At 36.2% G+C, this 22,363-nt stretch overlaps 1 protein-coding gene across 1 annotated transcript in view; it reads left to right on the forward strand.

Annotated features, from left to right (window-relative positions):
* The first annotated feature begins 1,517 nt into the window (after nt 1-1,517).
* Nucleotides 1,518-22,363, forward strand: part of abca3b (ATP-binding cassette, sub-family A (ABC1), member 3b) — a 54,225-nt gene continuing 33,379 nt past the window's right edge. The window contains exons 1-7 of the mRNA XM_065253132.1: nt 1,518-1,694; nt 3,473-3,549; nt 7,373-7,622; nt 12,100-12,227; nt 16,412-16,577; nt 18,330-18,589; nt 18,873-18,989. Of these exons, the coding sequence (XP_065109204.1) occupies nt 3,496-3,549; nt 7,373-7,622; nt 12,100-12,227; nt 16,412-16,577; nt 18,330-18,589; nt 18,873-18,989 (975 nt within the window). The 5' untranslated portion in view covers nt 1,518-1,694; nt 3,473-3,495. The remainder of the gene's footprint in view (nt 1,695-3,472; nt 3,550-7,372; nt 7,623-12,099; nt 12,228-16,411; nt 16,578-18,329; nt 18,590-18,872; nt 18,990-22,363) is intronic.

Consider the following 22,363-nt stretch of genomic DNA (forward strand, 5'->3'; position numbering starts at 1 on the left):
GATTTCATTAGTGTTTTATAAAATAAATTATGTAGGGAGAGTGATTGATTCATTTATGATAAGAGTATGCCACATAACATTGATAATCCTGCTAAGTGTCACTGTCCCGCCTGCGTGTTTTGCATGTGAATTCTTATTTAATCATGACAAACTATATATTGGAAAACACTAAAAGTGATTTTTCATTTGTTAGCATCATTTTGGGAAAAGATTGACATAGTGTGAGTCATTTTCTAAAAGATCACGGCCCACAGGCAGGCCCACATGTTTTTAGATATGTATAGCACTAATATCCTATTTTAAACCTAAACATCTTGACAAACCTTCTTTTGAAAGCTCTAAGAGTATAGATTTTGTATTTTATCACAATTTTTGGAAAATTGTAATGTAGTGAGAGTCAGTTTCCATAATATCATGGGCCCACAGGTGGGTCCAATTTGTTTATACATATTTATAACACTAAAACCTTATCCTAAACCCAAAAACCTTTACAAACTATATATCACTAGAAAGCTCTCAGAATGTAGTTTTAATTTTAAGGTCAATTGATGATAGAAATTATTTAGTTTTTGGTTACATGACCCCGCCCCCCATAGGAATGCATATTCATTTTATATATTTATAACACTATATCCTATTATAAATATTCAAAAATGTTGACAAACTATATATCTTTGAAAATCACTAAGAATACAGTTTTAAACCTTTTAGCAGTAACAATAATGCAGTGACAGTAATTTATAAGTTTGTGACAGCAGTACGCAGAAAACCAATGACACCTAGTGGACTTTGTTGGTAAAACAACTAAAAAGGTGAGACAGACCTTTTTTTGTGATTTTAACTTGAAACTACTTGAGATTTATGCCTTCATATTTATAACATTTCTGTCATGAAACATTTACATTTTTATAATTTTGTTTATAAAATTAATGTGTTATTGCATTATCTATATTTATTCAAATTAAACAATGCCACAGCTAAATTAAATATGAAAATGCCCATCAACTTTTTACCCCCACACTCCAAAAGGAGGGGTGATAGTTAAGAGGATAAAAACACAGTTTATTTTAATGGAGTCTACATCACTTACAATCATTTGCACACATATGAAAAAGATATTTGCGTGGTAAGTAAATTAATTTCCTTAACTTACGTGATATTAACAACAGGATGCTTTAATCAAATATATAGAACTAAAACAATTTTTTTAATTTGGCAAAGTTTCATTCTGTTAATGAACAAATATTTGAATCCATCTGCCTGCAGTGTTTTTTTAACGGGAACGAGCGATGACGTAGCGCTCCTTTACAGCACAAAAAAGCGTGTTCGACTTCAGGCCGATGGGTGTATGACATCATAATATCGCGAGAGTAATTCGACAGCGTAGCTTCTGAATCACTCTCGCGGGACTTCGATATTATATTCCGATCAGTCTGCGCGGCAGAAAATCCAACAACACAGCCAGCAAACGCATCTGTCACGTGATCGGGAGCAGTCCTTCAGCTGCCAGAGATCACGTGACGCATTTGTTGTGTCAGCGCCGCACGGCCTCTGCGCCGCAATGTCATCACGCTCATCTTTATAGCGGTTATAGTGCCGATGACGGAAATTTATCGACTGCAATTGTTTATTCAATGCTAACGGACTGAATGCGACGTAATTGCCGTATGTCGGAGAGACTGACGTAGCGCGAGGTAAGCTGTCTTCGTTTTGTTTCCACAGCTGATGCTGGAGCGAGCGAGCGAGCGTGCGTGCGCTCGCGCGCGTGTGTGTTTATAATGTAAATGTGTAATGCATTGTGTGTTTGCTGTCGGTTTGGCCTTGTCAACGATGGCATCGAGAGCCCTGTGCGTTCATCAACGGATTCGTAGCAGAGAATCCATGCAAATGATTTCTTATATGACACTTTATTTTCGCATGCAGCTAAAACCGATACAATAAATGAAAATAACAACAATCAGTACATGTGTGTAATTGTCTCATAGCGTGAGAAAGGTGAGGCAGACAAACAGCAGTTGCGTCATCGTGATGTCTGTGGCTGATGTGTTATTTAACCAAGCTGGCTTTTTAAATGAGGAATTGTGAACGTACAGCTTGAAATGTTACAACCTACCTGTAATAGAAGTATAAATGTTTTCTTTACAATAAAGTATATTTTTTGAGCATAAATATATCTAGATTTCACTTCAGAACCGCTCTTGCATACTAATATTCGTGTGTTTATTTTATATTATACAGTTATATGATAATGCATATGATTAATCATGAATGGTATTATTTGTATATTTTTCATTTACTAAAATGTGTCCTAAACTGGTGACACAAAAGGATATGACATAATTAAAGGGGACATTTTACAAGACGTTTTTTTAAGATGTTAAATAAATCTTTGGTGTCCCCAGAGTACATATTTTAAGTTTTAACTCAAAATACCATATAGATATTTATAAAAAAAAAAATGTTAAAACTGCCACTTTGTAGGTGTGAACAAAAATGTGCCGTTTTTGAGTGTGTCCTTTAAAATGCAAATGAGTTGCACTAAATGGCAGTGCCGTTGTTGGATAGAGCAGATTAAGGGGCGGTATTATCCCCTTCTGACATCACAAGGGGAGCCAAATTTCAATCATCTATTTTCTCACATGCTTGCAGAGAATGGTTTACCAAAACTAGGTTACTGAGTTGATCTTTTTCACATTTTCTAGGTTGATAGAAGCACTGGGGCCAATTATAGCCCTAAAAAGTCAGACTTACATGATATGTCCCCTTTAAGAAGAGCTACAGTTAAAAAACGAAAAAAGCTCTTAAGGATATTATCTCGTTAAATTGTTATTTAATTTTCATTCAAGCCACGGTTAAATGGATAGTTCACCCAAAAAAGCTATATTTTTCATTATTTACCCACTCTCGTGTTGTTACAAACTTTTATAAATGTCTTTGTTCATTGTATTCCTTACTCCTACAATAGAAGTGAATGGTGCTCATGATTGGTTTGGTTACAAACATTCCTCAAAATATTTTTTCTTTGTATTCATCAGAACAAAGAAATGTATACAGGTTTGTAACAACATGAGAGTGAGTAAATGATGACAGAATTTCATTTTTGGGTGAACTATCTCTTTAATATCTTCTCTGTGGGCTGTATGTTGTGGTCAGTATATTTTACAGTTTCATTGAGGTCTTTAGGCATTGTTGTACACAGACACACATATAGAGATGTTTGCTTCGTCTTGTTTGTTTCCTTGTGTGTTTGTTTAATCTCATTATGTTGTGTACATACATATAAAGCTGCTTGTATTTCTTCTGTTCTGTAAATCATCTGATTTATTTGCCTTTGTTGTGTATAGTCTCATTGTGAAACGTTCGCAGCTTGTTTACCAACTCTGAATTGCTCCACAATTCCAGAAATAGCTCTGTTATTATTTTTGTCCATTATTTTGAAGAGGTTTTGCATTGATCTGATGTTTACTTGTAGGTTGTGAAGATCTGTTGTTTGCGATGGCTGTGTTGCAACAGTTCGGATTGCTGCTCTGGAAAAACTACATTCATCAAGTGAGTCATTTTTTTATTTTATCTTAAACCTGAGTAAATGATGACGTTGTGGGCAATGCGATTTTAAGGAATTTCACACTATTTTAATCCCTTGGTTAAAGTCAACGGGAAACCCATTATGTGATGTCATTATGAGAAATCTTACTTGTCAGTTATTCACCTTGATACTGTCATCATGATTATTATTGATGGTTAATACATTTTAAATTGAAGTTTTGAAATGTTTTATAATTTTCTGTAAAGCAGCTGCATGGTAAATTCTAATTACCAAAACTATTTTGTAGTATTTTTTGCTACATGAACACAACAGTAACGGAGTAAAAAAAACAAATTGTTCGCCTCTCTGAAAAACTTCACGTACACACGATACTGCTTTTAAAAAAAGATTTGCATTTACACGGATCTGCGAAAACTAGTATTATGCGTGCCAGAACAGTAGGTGGGGATGTTACTTTGTAAAGAAGCACTACACACCTGCGCACATAAACATTCTAGTACAGAGCGATAAATACAAACAATCAAGACGACAAAAGCATTGAGCTGTTTTGTTTAGATGGACGCTGAGGTTGGTTTATTACTACAAGTGACCCTGGACTATTAAGCGCCAAAAAGAGTAAACTTTGTTAAACTTAGTATCTTGAGCGGCACAAATGCAATCTTGTAGGCCGCCATTGTTGTTTTGGTTATACTCGTGCATGCCTAGTTGCCTATATGGTTTCAGCAGTAAAAACATAAACAAACAGCTTTCATGGAACAAACATGACTTCCAGAAGAAGCCACAAATAATCAATAACAACAGAGTCCTTTTAGAGTAGTTTATTTCTGATATCAAGGAAAAAAATTAATTGGACACAATGTGTGTGTATGTCCGATGAAAGCGTCTATACATGGATATCAGCTGACGTCACTCACTTGTCTTCCGCCATTTTGAGTACCTGAAGTGGTCGCAAAAGAACTAGAAGCTATGCCTTCAATATGCTGTGAGCATCAAAATCGCTATTTTAACAACACTAAGAAGGCTCAACACAACATGATATTTTGCTCGAAGTATCGCCTGTGTCTCTACACGTGAACTTGAGCATTGAGAACATTGTTTGTGAACACAGAGTTTACTAAAAAGAAGGTTTTGAACAACTGACTTTGGATGATTTGGCGTCCGCTCGCCGCCTTCTTCCCAGTCAAGATGTATCGATCTCCAATTGCGACGTAAGGAGGGAGGAGAGTAAAGATTGATATCTTCTAAAGCATAATTCCATATAAATGCATGGATAATTCGTTGTTTTGTCGCAAGTGAAAAACAATATTGACCTTCTAGTTGAAAAAGGAGCCTCATATGAGATTCATTCATTCACATTCGGAAATCGATTATTTACGTCTGGCAGAGATGACGAGCGGACATCATTACAGCCAAAGTCAGTTGTACAAAACCTTTATTTTTAGTAAACTCCGTGTACACAAACAATGTTCCCAATGCTCACGTTCATGTGTAGAGATCAAGGTGATACTTCGAGCAAAGTTTCATGTTGTGTCGCGCCGCCTTATGTTGTAAAATAGTGGTAGTTCGGTAGCAGCGGACAGCGGCTGGAAGAACGCATCAGGGATCAAGAAGGCATCACATCCTAACCAAGATATCTTTTTTAAAGTAGCGTTTATTTTCATGACAGTCGAGATGCGACATGTTGTCTTTCGTAGCCCTTTACTGTATCCGTAAGAATCATAGACAGGAAAAGATAAGAAATCCGTAAATCGTATCAAGGTAGCCAATGCTTGTCAATAACCTACTGGTACTCGGTAGGTCCTCAAGATGGCGGCATGACGTAAAAGGTCACATGACTGAAATCCATCTATAGAATAAATTAACAAATGCGTGTGACGTCGACGTTTTCACAAATTCGCGTTTCCGTAGTAGTTTATATGGCGATAAAAAGCCATTGTTATCCAAAACTTTAAAACTTTGAGAAATGCAAAACTCCATTGTCGTATAAATGAACAGCCAAACTGCATAATGTTACCATTTCGATCGAAAAACGAAAATGTTGTGTATCAAATGATATGTCATGACCGTATCAAATGAGGAGAATGTATTAAATAAGGAAAAAGTTTATTTGAAACATAAAAAAATATTAAGAATATTATTTATCACACAATGACTTTTCCATTACAAGCAGTAAATTGGTTACTGTACTTTATTACCAAATCAGTATACAAATAAATAGGGCTGGGCAAAATATCGATTTTTCAAAAAATCTTTTTTTTTTAAACGTGATTGATAAAAAATTGATTCTCAAAGGCCACGAATCGATTTTTTTTTTTTATGAAATAACCTGATCCTGTTTGATCAAGGAATGCGACTGTTTTGACATTTTTCAGCATACATTTTTCATCTTGCATCAAAATTTTATTGTATTTAACATAATTGTATGCATTTGAAAATTAGAGATGAGTTCTGTTTTAATCTACCCAAGTGTACCTAAAATAAAAAAGTGTAATATACAAGTTGGTGGCTCTTCATTTCTTTTTATTAATTATCCAATTGTAAACTTATGTTCACTGTTTTTTATAAATGAAGTATTTTTATTAAATCTATATTCATTGAGTTGAATCGAGAATTGAGTATAAAAAAATGGTCCGAGAATCGAAAGCGAACCGAGAATCGAAATTGAATTGATAGCTTATGAATCGAAATCAAATCGATCTGGAACATCTGAATCGATACCCAGCCCTACAAATAGTAAAATTAACTTAGGTTTAAATGTCTGTTCACACTATGGATGATAACTATAATTATAAAAATAAAGTTTTATAAATATAGCTGCTGTAAAAACAACAAAAAAGCATATTTTAATGCTCAATGACATGTAAACAATTGCCTAGTTTTTATTTAGAGGATGTCTATAATATTAGTTCATGTTTAATTAAAAGTAAATTATTTGCGGCACGTGAGTGAAATAGCATAAAGTTATTGTTATCGTCCTGTGGTGTGGATGCTAAATATTGTTATAGTTAGCGTTATGGTTATCGTTAATAATGTGAATGACCCTTACACATGGCAAGCCAGAATTAACTAATTTTCCCTTTGTATTAAAAGTGCAAAACACGGAAAAAGATAAAAATAATTATGCTCATAATATCATTTTTATTGTGGTCATCATAATTCTACAGTCATGATTCGTTAATAAAAAAAATTGATGTTTACCATCTGTGCCATTGCCCATATTTGTATGATTTCATTCACAGGTGAATGTCACATTTGTCTGTTCCAAGCATTATATTTAACAGAAATAAATCTCTGTGTAAACATACCTGAGCCCACGCAACACCTGAATCTTAAACTAGATCAGTGAAGAACTTTTGACCCTTGAACTCGATCCATTTATCTGGGTCAAAGAGGCGTCAGTGCCTGTGGTAATGAGGCAATGAAGAGCCCGTGTTTACCGCCTCTACAACCGGGTTCAGGTTTCTTAGCAACAGCTTGAGCAGAATCCTTAGCAAACAGCCGGGAGGGAATCGAAACATGGTTTCACGTGGTCCTCTTTGATCGAGCTTGATTGATTTGTTTTGAAAGTTAAGCTAGCTTTATCTCTTCTACATGACCTTATACGAGTCAGCAAAATAATATATCATTTAATAAACGTGAAAAATAGATCCAAACAATAAATGCAATGGTCAAATGAATCCACCTGTGAAAAACAGACCACTTTATGAAAGAAACCTTTGAATCGAATCAGTGAGGTCAAAAATAAGGGGAACATTATAACTTCTAACTTAAGGGATTTTATAGTCCCTGTTTATTTTTAACCCATTTAAAAATCTCTATCCGCAGAAGCGTCAGATCGTGGTCACGCTGGTTGAGATCGCTCTACCTTTGCTCTTCTCGGCCATCCTGATTGTCTTGCGGCAAAAGGTTACATACACCATCTACCCTAATGCAACACACTACCACAGCTTCCAAGTGAACGACCTGCCGGGCCAGGTCTGCTTCAAGGACCTGGCGTACGTGCCCGGCAACGCCAGCGTGGTGAGGCAGATCGCCGAGGACGTTCAGCAGAGCCTAAAGTGGTGCATCAATTCTGGTAAGAGCTTCAGTGTATTTTAGTGGTCTGAAAAGCAATGCATATTCATAAATGTGCATGCACCACGACACATTAATCCAATCATGTTCCCACTCCTTTGCATCATTTCCAGTCCTGTTCGGCAAATGCTTTTATCCAAAGTGACTTACAGTGCATTTCTGGTATACTGGGTAGCCTGACTGGAGGATAACACTTATTATTGCTATAATTATAAAGTGTACAAATGTCTAAATGCATTTCCGTGTTATAAACTCATTCACGAGCATTTTTTCAGCATTGCAAGGGAGTTAATGAAGAGACTCGTGACTCCATCAAATGCATCCAAATATCTTCTATCCTTACCTGTGATTTCTCGGTGGTTGTGTTATTGTGAGCCCCGTGGGGACATATGCAGGTGTTGAGTCAGAAGAGAGATGTTTCTCTGTTCTCATTATATGACTCACGCCCGACCTCTCTCTCTTTCTCTCTCTGCATCTTCTCTCATCTATCATCAAATGGCTCAGCCCTGACTGTAAATGAACAGCTTTGATTCTGTTACTGATGGGTTAATTTTAAGGATTAAATCACTAAATGTTGGTTTAGAAGAGTCAGCAGTGATTGTTTGTATCTGATCTCCATCAGTGATTTTAATCGTAGACTTGTGGGATCTCCTAAAGTGGAAGTTTCACATAAAATCGTCTGTAAATCATCTGTCATTTACAATCATCTGATTAAAACACTGACTTAACACTTTGACTCTCAAAAAAAAAAAAAAAAAAAAATATTTAATATAAGGTGATTTGTAGTAAAAACATTTCTATGTATGTAGAGCTGCAACAACTAATCGATAAAATCGATTATGACATTCGAATTTCATTATTGATTAGTCACATGCTCCCACACCACTGTCGGCCAACATGCACATGCGTCAGGTGCTATTTTTGTTTCTACCTGCTCAAATTTCCTTTTATATAAGTGAATGTGTATATGTTTATATTAGTTGTTGGGTTTAAATAAAAATCTGTTTTAAAGAAAGGAGGAAATCCAGGTTTTTATTACTGTCTGTAACAACGCATGTGTATCACCACTTGCATAACATAATGCTTATTTATTTTGTTAATAACAAATAATCTTAATATTCATCAAGGTCTAAAGCTAAAGATTAAAACTAGTTTATTAATCTGTGGCCAAAATCTTAGCACATCCCTGAAGACTCAATTCATTTTGTTATTTGATATTTTGACATTTAAAGATGTTTTACTATTTAAAAGCCGCACAAACCTTTTTTATTTAAGGCTTAAAATATCTAAATAAAAAATATTATATTAGTAAAACTCTGTAGTAGTGTGTGGCATTTGCACTTTTAAAAGTACACTTCTACACGTAAATACCCTAATTTAGTGCCTTATTTAGCTATAATGCGTGAAAACATCTAATTAAGTAAATATTTATATTGTATCCGATTAGTCAATTAATCGGGAAAAATAATCGCCTGATTAATCGATTATGAAAATAATCGTTAGTTGAAGCCATAGATGTATGCATTTCAAAGATGCTTGTAATAAAAGCAGCTTACAGTGTGTTCAAGCTATACATTTTATCCATTAAATATTTATGCAGAACATTTAGCATTAGTTTCTAAATGTTGACAAAAACTAGGGCTGCACGATTTGGGTAATTTTCCCCATTGCGGTTATTGATGCTAATATTGCGATGTGCTGTAACGATTATAATTGATGATATCATGAGTCAACTTGATGGGTTTTAAGAAAAATCCACACACATTTTAGTGATAATGCTAAAATGTGTATTTACAACTAGAAATATTTTCGTATTGCCACACGATGTAGCAACTGCTCAGTGTCAGTTATCCTAAATCCAAAATACCGCCATACAACAGACGTAGAGGTTTTTTTTTTTAGTTTCCAGATCACTGTCCATCTCCTCTGCATCCATCTTCGCTCTGGTATTTCCGGGCTGCGCACACACAAGTGACGACGCACGCCACACACGTGCATGCCACACGTGCACTGCCTTTTTTGTTCGTTTTTCTTTCTTTTTTTAAACAGCAAGGAAAATCATCAAACTGTTATCAGAAAGTTTGTGTTAACAAGTCCACACATTTATTTATTTAATATAATTGCACCATTTTGCTGTCATATAATCGCACAGGCTGACATCGCGATTGCGATGCGATTAATTGTGCAGCACTAACAAAAACTATTGCGTTGCATTAACTGTTATGCAACTAGAACGTAATTTTGTTCTATCGCGATAAGTCATTCCAAAAATCATGGCGACGGGTGAGTTTTCGCGCAGATGACATCAAAATACAGCGAGAGCAACACATCAACTCCGAATCGCTCTTGCTGTAATGTGATGTCATGTTTTTGTTTGTTCTTGTGACGCCATATGAGGTCGACCACATCTCTTCTGTGTCCTCTAACCAAACATATTGTGCCTTATTTAAAGAATGATCATGTGACTTTTACGCATTTCAGGCGACCTGTAAATGTTTTCCATTGCAGTTTTGTGACATTGATTTTTCGATTTACCTGAAAAAAAAACTTGAACATAAAAACTTTTTGCGATATATGGGAGATTACGAGATGGGAGTTTTTTTGTGATTGTTGCGGGAAAAAATCCTTGATCTTGCAGCACATTTTCTTAAAAAATGTGATGGAATATGCGGGATATTTATGCAATGTTATGCAATGAAATTGCAGGAACTTGCAAAACTGCGGGAACCTGCAAAAACTAGCAGCTTTTGCAGTTTTTCAATGATGTTTACACCATGTAATCAAGTCACTTTGTAATGTAAGATATATGTGATTTTTGCTACGAAAATGCAGGGAATATGAAATCATGCATGCCCTGCATATTTTGCACACGGAAATCTGCAATTTGTACGGCATATTTAAAAAAAAAAAGCTGGTTGCTATTTGATAAGGTAATCAAAAACTTTATTTATAAATCTAGTTTGTCCACTGGGATTTGAACACGAGCCCTTTACACACTAATATATATATATATATATATATATATATATATATATATATATATATATATATATATATATTTATATACAGTTAGCCATATAGCTATATGACCGTTAGCCATATTAAATGCTAGTTTCTTATAGTTAACAACATCTTTATAGAGAATGACAGGGTTTAAAGAGGAACAGGCTTGAGTGATTGCATACTAAAATCACAAGATTGGGATATTTTGGTAGCCACAACAAGCTGAATCAACACAAAAAGTGGCACGTCTGCACAAGATGCTGTGTATTCCCATACGGCAAAAAAACAACAACATTTCTCTGGCCCAAAATATGTTTTAAATATATGCTATATGCATTTTGTAGAAAAGCTTAATTAAATAATTTTTTTAATTAGAAAATATATTTAGTTTTAACCTTCATCTATTAACATATATTAAAACATGTATTTCAGGGGCAACAAATACATTTTTAAGTTTACAACCCATATGGAAAAAATATTTTTTTCTTGCCAAAATATAAAAGTTTGTATAAAATGTATAAAGTGTAAGTAAAAAATGTTTAAGTATGTATAAATATATAAGTATATTTTTGCAGTTAAAAATATATTTAATATAAAATTTTTCAAGCCTGTTATGTTTACAGGTTTGTAACGTACAAAGTTTTTCTTCCAATGCGATGTAAATAAATGCTTTAAAATATATTTCAAAATATAAAGAAATGCCAAAATAAATTCTTGAATTTTTAATTTTTTTAGGTTGTTTCAGGAAAAATTAAAAGGAAATATCCTTAACCAAAAGGATAAATAATTCAGTTAGTAATTCTTCACTTGTGTTTGCATTGGTGTGTTTAAACATGCTTCCAGTTTCTAAATCATCTGGAGATGGTACAGGTTTTGTTGATCTTGAATACATAGAGAGATCAGACATTACAGGGTACTAACATGTGTTGTTTTCCCTAAACCTGATTTACTGGCCAGTCCTGCTTTTATTTAAGATCATTTAAAGATATCAACAGACTGTGCCACACAATAGACAGAGAGTCATCTGAGGACATCGTGTAACAGGTTGAAGAAACAGTTCACCAAACATTTCTGTCATTTACTGTGGTATTTTACTCAAAATCCATGGTGTTATTATGGACCACAAAGTAAAAAGTGTCTTAAGCCTCGTGACAGAGAGATAATTTTTGAATGAATAAATCTTTTTGGGACACCTTTTTCTTTGTGTGTGGCTGAATTTCTAGTTTTCACTAGCTTATTGTTAGCTTTTCATAACATTAACAGACTGGACACCAGGCTGACATGGTGAAATAGATTGTAATAAATGACAAATGGTAAGCATGTGTTCATGCAGCATATTTTATTCATATCAATAATATATTTTAGGAATGGCTTAAATTTATTTTAAAAGTGCTATACAAAAAATAAATGCAATTTAATAATCCTGAATATTAAATTTATAATGAGCTCTAAATATTCCTCTGTTTGTCTTTCAGTTCGGGGCTTTGAAACAGAGGAACAGTTTGAGACGTTTGTGAAGACCGATCCACAGTCGAGCGACGTCTTGGCAGCTGTTGTGTTTGAGCACACATTCACCTCCGATGATGAGCCTCTTCCCCTGCAGGTGAGATCTCGCATCTGTGTGTTAAATATTAACATTCTTGTCTGCATTCTAAAGTTTTACCTGTTTACTGAGATCAGCCTGTCTGACTGCATCTAGGGCTGTGACGGTCATTATATAACCGTGAGACCGACGGTTATAGTTGAACACCGTCATTAGAACCCTATAACCGGCAAAACCGTGTTATTAAAATATATATTAAAAAAATGTATCATACAGAATTTTTAAATACTATTTAAAACAATTGTTAACAGTCTGTGTTATACGCCCCACCATGGTCTCACGCAGTGAAAAATACAGAGCGGAGCAGACACTGACAACGCGCTGACATACAGGACAGACCAGGTTACTTTTCGGTTACTTTTGAGATTAAACATATTAAACAAAGTCTCACCTTTCAAATCATCTCTTCCTTCTAGTTAATTTATAGCATCAAATAAACATGAATGACCATAAGAAGGATGTTGTTTTAACCGCGGAAAGACGTCAGTACACTCCGCTTTTCAAGTTCAAATTCTCCCATGCTAATACTAACTCTCCTGAAAGCACATTCACTGCTTGTCTTGCTGTTAATTTTAAATAAACGTAGAGTAAGTAGCTAATCAGTGTCTTGTTTATTCAAACGCCGGTTTACTTCGCAAGTGTGAGAACTGAACAGCGCGTACTGTATGTGGAGAGCGTTTGCCGCGCGTGGCCATTGTCAGCTGCGTTTGCTGCGCATACTGTGCAGTTTGATAACAGTATAAAAATCTCAAGGTCATATTACTTTACTTTACATGCATTTATGAGCAAAACCTCTTCAAGACGCTTTTTAACCCACATTCTGGTCCATGTAATGACAGATATAGACACAATTATATCTGTTTCTCTGAAGATTATCAAAATAACGTTAGATGAGAGAGGATTCATTTATTCTGAGCAGAGAGTGACAGCGCAGTCTTCTGTCAACAGTGTGTTTTTAAATATTTCATTGCTTTCTGTTAAATTGCTTAAAGTCATTACTGTTTAAAACACACTTGGCATCACATTCATGATTTTATGGTAAAATGACACTTTCGCGTCAATCCACAAACATTTAAACGAGCAAAACGCCCCCCACAGACGGTTATGTTATGAACCGTCACATTTGACTCACGTCATAACCGTCATCACCAATTCTGAAACCGGCACACCCCTAACATCACATAAATCTCATGGAGAAATGCCCAGGTCATAATTTACCCCAAAATAATCTAAAGTAAATTAAGCTTATTTTTAAGCACATTTAAATATTCCATTTTCTTAAAAGAAAAATCCAGATAATTTACCCACCACCATATCATCCAAAATATTGATGTCTTTCTTTGTTCAGTCCAGAAGAAATTATGTTTTTTGAGGAAAACATTGCAGGATTTTTCTCATTTTAATGGACTTTAATAGAGCCCAACATTTAACACTTAACTCAACACTAAACAGTTTTTTTCAACGGAGCTTCAAAGGACTATAAACGATCCCAAACGAGGCATAAGGGTCTTATCTAGCGAAACGATTGTCATTTTTGACAAGAAAAATAAAAAATATGTACTTTTAAACCACAACTTTTCGTTAAGGTCCGATCCAGCGCGACCTAACGTAAATGCGTAGTGACGTAGGGAGGTCACGTGTTACATATATAAAACGCACATTTGCGGATCATTGTAAACAATAAACTGACACAAAGACATTAATTAGTATCATTCAACATACAACAACGTAGGAACGGTCCTCTTTCAAGACGCTTGTAAACACTGGGGCGGAGTTTGGCGTTCGTCCTCTGTGACCTCTTGACGTCATGACGTATTGCGTGGGGTCACGTTGGCGCATCACGACCGGATCTACATGACGAGAAGTTGTGGTTTAAAAGTGTATATTTGTTATTTTTATTGTCAAAAATGACAATCGTTTTGCTAGATAAGACCCTTATGCCTCGTTTGGGATCGTTTATAGTCCTTTGAAACTCCGTTGAAAAAAACTGTTAAGTGTTGAGTTAAGTATTAAATGTTGGGCTCTATTAAAGTCCATTAAAATGAGAAAAATCCTGCAATGTTTTCCTCAAAAAACATAATTTCTTCTCGACTGAACAAAGAAAGACATCAACATTTTGGATGACATGGTGGTGAGTAAATTATCTGGATTTTTCTTTTAAGAAAATGGACTAATCCTTTAAGCACAGGTTAACTCAGATCTTATACAAAAATAGGTTTACTATTAGTTGTAGAGCAATAACAATTGTGCAATATAATGTCATATAAAACTTTTTTGCACATAACAAGCCAGATTTACTAACAGCTTGTGCCAGCGCAAACCATCTTTTGGTGTTAAAAACGATACTGTCAAGGTTTACAAAAGACACGCAGTGAAAATTTAACGCTGAAAAGCCTTGGACATTATTTTTACAACTGACCATATTTCATATTTCATAAATGCACATGCATTTCAGATGCACAATGTATGGTGGGGAGTATAAATAAATTACGCAACGTGATATACTAACATTTGTGCTCATCAGTTTACTGCTATTTGCGACATTATTTAACGGCCAAACAAAGCATGTCTTGCATTGATTATTATGGAAGTTAAATGTTGCGTCTGTTCTTTAACATGTGTCTTGTCAGTAAGTCACCTGCAAAAATGTCCACTTCCTTCGGCACTTGCCTTGTTTAGTAATATGCAGGTTTCCCACGGGTCCTTGAAATCCTTGAAAGTTTGTGAATCTGGGGAAAAAATTCAAGGCCCTGCGAAGTTTTTGAAAATATACATGCATAGATACAGGTCATTGAAAGTGCTTGAATCTATTTTATGCAAGAAGTTTTCTTAAAAAAATCCACATTGTTCCCTGTGTAGTGTAGGATAATATCATACAAATTCTAGACTTTTTAAGCGCACGTGCTAAACTGTTCACTTTAAATGCTTATATCTTCTGTATGTGAATGTTGATTCATACCAAAATGCTTTTTTTGCATAGTTGTGTTTGACACATGAAAACGTCTCGGGTTACGTATGTAACTGTTGTTCCCTGAGAAGGGAACGAGACGCTGCTTCTCCCTTGCTATACTTCCTGCGTCCCTGTAACGCCGTCTTTGGCAATATTTCAGATAGCCATATACTTCCTGGCTCCCGCGTCACCCTGTGTTTGTTGTTAAGCCTCACCATTGGTTGAATTTGATATACACATTCAGACGCACTTACCCCTGGAGGCGTCCCCAAAGTGTCACCGCAGTGACGCAGCACGAGTTCCCTCAAAAGGAAACTGTAAAAATTTATCTTAAAAGGTAACACGATGTAACCTTGCTCTTGCACTTGAAATTTAGTCCTTGAATTTGAGGGTATTGGACCTGGAAAGTCCTTGAATTTGAAGTTAACTAAGATGTGGGAACCCTGAATATGATTTTACTTCGAGGTTAAACTCTGTGCTTCATAATGATAACTTTTATTTAAAACAAGTCTTCCTGAAGGAAATGTTCTGTGTGAAGAAGTGAAAAACATTTCTTTGTCCTGTTTTTCACAGAACTGGAAAGTACAGTCTAATAGGTTAGATGTAGTCGACCATTAGTGGTTCTACTAAAAATACTTTAAAATATGGCCTCCAGCTCCTGCTTGTGTTTATGAACGACTAATTATTGTAGCTCAACCTGTTTCAGCGTTTCTGTGATGTGCTTTCTACTCGTTGTGTCTATTGGAGAGATAAGATCGGTTTTTGACTGAAGATAAAAGCTCTGGGATCTCAGACACGAGCAGCGAGTTTCTTCCTGAGTGTGTAATGAATTTGCCTCGTCTCCATTGAGGCCCTGCTTTAGAATGGATTATGATTTATTTATACCAACTTTTATGATCTCTTCACAGCTCTTTAACAACATTTTGCACTTTTAAGTTTTTGAGGTTTTTGTTAAACAACATCCGTGAAAGCTTAATCCTTGTATATGAACGTGCGGAAACATAGAAAATTTGATTTTCACAATTTTCAAAAAGTGTTTTAACCTGGTTGACACAATGGAAAATGAGAATTTAATAATTACATTCTTATTGGTTAATCATTCACTTAAAATACATTAAACTTTTCACTTCTGTGCCTATGATCAAGAGCTTTAACCTCAGGATGACTCTTTCAACAATAAATGTATTATAAGCTGGTGGAGATCATTTGCTAAATAACTCTTCTCTACTGGCAGGTTGCCTATCATCTCCGTTTCTCGTACAGCCCCCGAAATGCTCCGGCTCCTGAGAAATCCGAGCTTAACCCAAACAATGATCTGGACTGGCACACTCTCAGCCTCTTCCCACTTTTCCAGCTTCCCGGGCCTAGAGAACAACACGATCTACTTGGCGGCACTCCAGGTCAGTCAGCGCTGGTGCATTGTGGGAAATATTGCATGTGATGTATAATGGACTGCATGGCAGAATTCAGCCTTAACTCATTCCCTGCTAGCCTTTTTTTGTGATTTTCACAAAATGCCTTTCAGGAAAATGTTCTTCTAAAGAATATAAACATACAAATATATCAAACGAAAGAACAGACCCTCTGCTTTCAAACAAACAATAACGGGAAAAAGCGTTTCATCCGATATATATATTTTTTCTCTGCTTATAAACTAAATTAAATGTTTTTTTAGCAAAAAGCCAAAATAATAGCATTTTTGTGAAGGAATTTTGTTATATTGCATTCACACCAACCGCTGTTCGTGCGTAGTTGGACGCTTGGTGTGAACCCTGCATTAGAGATTAGATTCAGAACGATTATCAAAACATACACAGAGTTTAAAATTTGTAAATATTTTTTTTGCTTCAGTTTTTTTATAAATTGGGTAAGTAATCCTGGTATTACAGATTAACATAAAAACTCATCAGGAACACGTTTTTTCATGCAAATATTTTCTCTTAATCTCTTAATGGCGGGAAAGAGTTAAGGTACATTCACACGGCTTGTCTGAAGCGTGGTCAACAGCCAATCACAGTGGTTGCCACACATGCTCCTCTGTTCTCCGGTCTTGCATAAACGTAATTGGCTTCACTAGGTTATTTGCATAAGGCGATCTGATTGGCTGTTTCATGTGTTGGGGCTTAAAAAGTTGAGAAATGTTCAACTTCTGCTGTGAGCAACTGCAGTGATGCGACACAAAGACAGATCAACAATTCAGTTTGTCAATGCATGACGTCAAAGTAAATAAAAAGCGTTAACGCTTACGTCCAGTGTGAATGTGCCTTCCACTGCCAAGACCTTAGCTAGTTTTTTGTAATTATTTGAAAGCAAATTTATAGGGTGATATGAAATGCATTTTAGGCTTAATCTTTACCTTTTTCCGTGTACCATTGTGATAAAAACCTAGCCTGTGACATAGTTGGTTGGTGGTAATAATTATTTCCATCGATGATGAAGTCTTACTCATCATCATAGGTTTGTTTATTTTCTCAGCACAAGCTGATATCATCTTTGCATGCTAGGTTACTGTAATAAAACAAATGCAATATACTGGGCTATCACTCTTATCCATTTTCCAAACAGTCTCCTCCCAAACTGGTGTCCTATTACACCACTTTGTACTGATTATAAAATATTCTCTCATTGCACTGGCTGTGTGTTTGATCATCGCTTGTTTTCACATTAAGCTCATGTTTGCTCTTTGATCTCAGACTGAAGTCGTTTTGTCCTTGATGACTGTCAGCCTCTATTTGTGGCTCGATTTCTCAGTTTATATCATAATTTTTGACGAAACGCCTTGTCCTTTTGATATAAATTTAATCACGCTGACTGACTTTATACAGAAAGCACAAAGGGCAACACATCAAGTGTTTTGATCTGTAAGGGTCATTATGGTTTGAAAAGCCATTGAGAGCGGTGAGGACTTGTCATGTTTTGTGCTACGGGATGTTAGTCTTTATAGCTAGTCATTATTTTGAATTAGGAGGTTTCGCGATGACGCAGTAAATGCATATCACACAGCCATTTTTATATATATATATTATATCGCAAGGCTACTGAATGAAATATGAAGTTTGTGCTTAAATACACGTGAAGCATACATATGATGCTATTTATATATAATCAATTTGATGGACCATCATAGTTTTCTTCTCTTTGTCTCTGGACAGGATATTACCGTGAGGGCTTTCTGCATGTCCAGCATGCGGTGGACAAGGCCATCATGAAGGCTTTCAACAGCACGGCAGCATCGGCCCTCCTCGACCAAACTCACGTGCGGCTCTCCCGCTTTCCCTTCCCGCCGTTCATCTATGACGTCTTTATTCTGGCGATTCAGAACCAGCTGCCCTTGCTGCTTGTGCTCAGCTTCACATACACGTCTCTGAACATCGTTCGTGCTGTGGTGCAGGAGAAAGAGAGGAAGCTGAAGGTCTCTATCTATGTGAAGTTTTAATGCTGTACTGTATCTGTATTAGATTTAATTTGTAGCAGTATGGGAATGATGTGAAAAGTTTCTAAAGGATTCATATCATGAACAACATTTGTCGCGCTATGTGGCCAAACTTGTAAAGGTTCCCAATCAGATCGTGCATTAAAAGAAATCCTGATGGTTGACGTTTTATGGATTTACAAATTTCACATGTGCATTGCAGTGCTGCATGCACGTTCAGGTAATGCGCAGTGTTAACTTTAGTCGCATGTGTGTGTTTCAGGAATACATGCGTATGATGGGTCTCAGTAACTGGCTGCATTGGAGCGCCTGGTTCCTCATGTTCTTCCTCTTCCTGTCCATCTCCATCTTCTTCGTCACTTTGCTCTGCTGTATCAAGGTTGGTGTTACACTTATCACGTTACTAATGTAGCGATTGTCATTAATAAGTAAGTTATGAGGTTGGGAATCATGAACCGGTTCCACTTTTAAGGGAAATGTACTGGAACTGAATGATTTTCCTGTTTGATGATTAAACATTTAGATTGTGTTAATGATTCTTGAACGTCAGCATTCTTCACCAAATGAATTTCCTGCGTTGCTATGAAATCTAAAGATCCATGGCAAGACATCATAATGTATTATAGTCAAGTTGTGCTTGCAATCTGAATTAAATGTGCAGAGGGAAAAATTGACTACCATAAATTAAAATCTGATCCATAAAGAAATGATTCAGATGTTATAAATAAATCAGCCAAGCAGTGCCAAAAGCCTGCCTCAAGCTCATCAGTTATTGGTCTCATTTATCTGTCATTGGTTTATTATGTTATACTTTGATCACTGAATCATTGTTCATATACAAATGTGTAGTAAAATGCACACGCAAGTTTTATTGCAATACATTTTAAATGTTAATCAAAAATAGTATAGAGACAGAGCGCAATGCGTCATAACCTGAAAACTACGCCCACCGGGAGGAAAACAATCCATCCGTCTCTATTGACTTTGTATTGCGAGAGCCTTATAACAAAAAACAGAATAATGCCCCAAAGCTGTTGTGTTACAGGGTATACAGCTAACAAGCCAAAAAAAAACAGAAATACGTTTTTAGAAGCTGTCGAAAAAAAATGAGCGTCTAAAGATGCAAAATTGGAAACAGGCAACTTTTCATAGTACTACTATTATTAGTACTACACCCACTAGAGGGAAACATAGTCAGCGACCTTTGTGTCTTTAAAAGCTCGTTTTTTTGGGGGGGGTCGACAGCTTCTAAAAACATATTTTTGTTTTTTTTTAGTTTGTCAGCTGTACACCTTGTCACACATCAGATTTTAGGCATTATTCTGTTTTTTTTATAAGCCAGAGAAGACAAGGGGACAGCCTCTCGCAATACAAAGTCAATGGAGACGTTGGATTGTTTCCCCCCGTTGGGCGTGGTTTTCAAATTAGCATAACTGCGTTCTGTTTCTATTGTTGAGATGTATAGATAGATTATTTAGATTTATACCACAGGCTGTTAAATACATGCTCCATGGGTATGCATTATTTTTCGATAAACACACACCTGATCTGTCGGATGTCTTAAACAAAAACACCAGAGCAATGTTTGTGGTTCTTTGAATGATCTTGAAACCACTTTGGGTGTGTATTATTATTTTTGAATAATTCAACGGCCCGTCGTCAATTATTCTTTACATAAGGGATTATTTGTGTCCTGATAAATATGAAAATCCTGTTTAATTCAGTGACTCATAAAGTGTAATTGTTAAAGGGATAGTACACCCAAAAATGAAAATTACCCCAGGATTTACTCACCCTCAAACCATCCTCGATGCATATGATTATCTTTTTTCAGATGAACACAATCAGAGTTATATTAGAAAATGTCTTGGCTGTTTCAAGCTTTATAATGGAAGTAAATGGTGCTTTTGATTTGAAACCCAAAAAAGTCCATCCATGGAATGGATTCAGGGGGTTAATAAAGGCCTTCTGATGGCAATCGATACGATTTTGTAAGAATGCAAGTGTCTTTTGCTAGTTTCAACCCAGCGCAATTATCATTTTCACGTTTAGCGTCAAACAGTTTAACCCTCTAGGCGCCACGGTCGACTTTTGTCGACAAGATGCGTCACTGAATGTAACTGCCGATTTTGTCACATAGGGTGTCAAATTTCGTTCATCCGCCCCCTCCACTAGATGGCAGACATGTCATACTTTATACCGGACTCAGAAAAACAGCATGCTTTTATACAAACTCTTAGAGCAAGAGCGCATTGAAGTGCGCAACAGCATAGCTAGTGTGCAAGTGAGTCATTTTATCAGAGCGATAACCTCAGCGAGTTTTTTCAATACATGATCATATAAATGGCATCAAAAAAGCTTACCTGCAATGAAGTGTTGGGTCTTATATTCGCTGACAATGATTCTGAAGGGGAATATCTGCCTTCAGAAGATGCTGGTGATTCATTTAGTGACCACGATTCAGACGCGCCCCTGCTTTGCAATCATGCAGCTGGCAAAGTGAAAGTGTAGCTATACACCAAGCACAAATGATAAATCCTTTGCCCAATGTCAGTGGTGGGAATGTTACACGGGGTCGGAGAATTCATCGGTTTAGCAAGCGTGTTACAGGTGTGGGGAATGAGGCTGGAGGTAATATGCGCGTCCAGTCTTTTTACCGTGCAAGCAATGTAGAGCGAGCTGCGTCTTCCCGAGCGGGCCCTGGGAGTCTGTCGGGCGAGCGGCCGACTTCCAGTGCTCCGTCCCGTGTACCTCATCACAATCACGGCGACAGTAAAGGCAATAGTCCCAGCTGTGCAAATTCTCTCCACTCGGGGCGCATGCGAGGCAGATCTGGCCATGCGGCTCGTAGCAGGAGCAGAGGCGGTGTTACACGGGGCAGAGGAGGAGCCATTATGCATAACGTTAGTCTATCGACGCGCAGATCAGTTTGTTTACTACTTAGTATTTACCTGAGCATTCAGTATTATGCAATATAGCATACAGAAGGTTATGGACATTTTTGGGGGGAAGAAGTGCTGCATTTTATCATTCAAACATGTGACTTTTCATAAAAATTCAAGATGGCTGCCACATATGACGTCATAATATGCAAATTTAATGGGACATTTTATTCCCCTCCATAAAGTGTGTCATCCTTAATATTTCTCTAATTTACATAAAGTCTCTATCTCTTATCACGTTTAAGATATAGCCTTTTGAAAGTAACATGTCAAAATTAAACGTTTTAGGAAAAAACCTCTGGCGCCTAAAGGGTTAAATAGCAAATGCATTTGCGCCCAATTTTGCGCCCATTGGCATTCTGGTCTGAAAACGAGGTGTATTCAGGCGTATTGTTGGCGCGTTGCTAAAAACCTTCTCTAAAGTCAATGGCCCAATATTGTTTTTGTTATTAAATGAATGCATTAATAAAAAAAAATTTTTATCTCAAAAATTTTATCCATACATTTACAGCAATTAAAAACCTGCTATTTTTACTTCCATGACTTAACTCTTTCACCGCCAGCGTTTTTAAAAAAAGTTGCCAGCCAGCGCCAGCGTTTTTCATGATTTTCACCAAAGTTTAATGCCTTCCAAATGTTCTTCTTTAAATATATAAACATACAATATACCAAATGAAAGAACAGACCCTCTGCTTTCAAACAAAAAAAAACGTTTCATCCTACCTTTAGTGGTTCTTTTGCAATCAGCTTTTGAATATGGGTAGGTTTTTGCAAAAACACCATATTTTGAGCAAAAAGCAGAAATAATTCC

Source organism: Paramisgurnus dabryanus, chromosome 3 (genome assembly GCF_030506205.2).
Source record: "Paramisgurnus dabryanus chromosome 3, PD_genome_1.1, whole genome shotgun sequence".
NCBI classification, from domain to species: Eukaryota; Metazoa; Chordata; class Actinopteri; order Cypriniformes; family Cobitidae; genus Paramisgurnus; species Paramisgurnus dabryanus.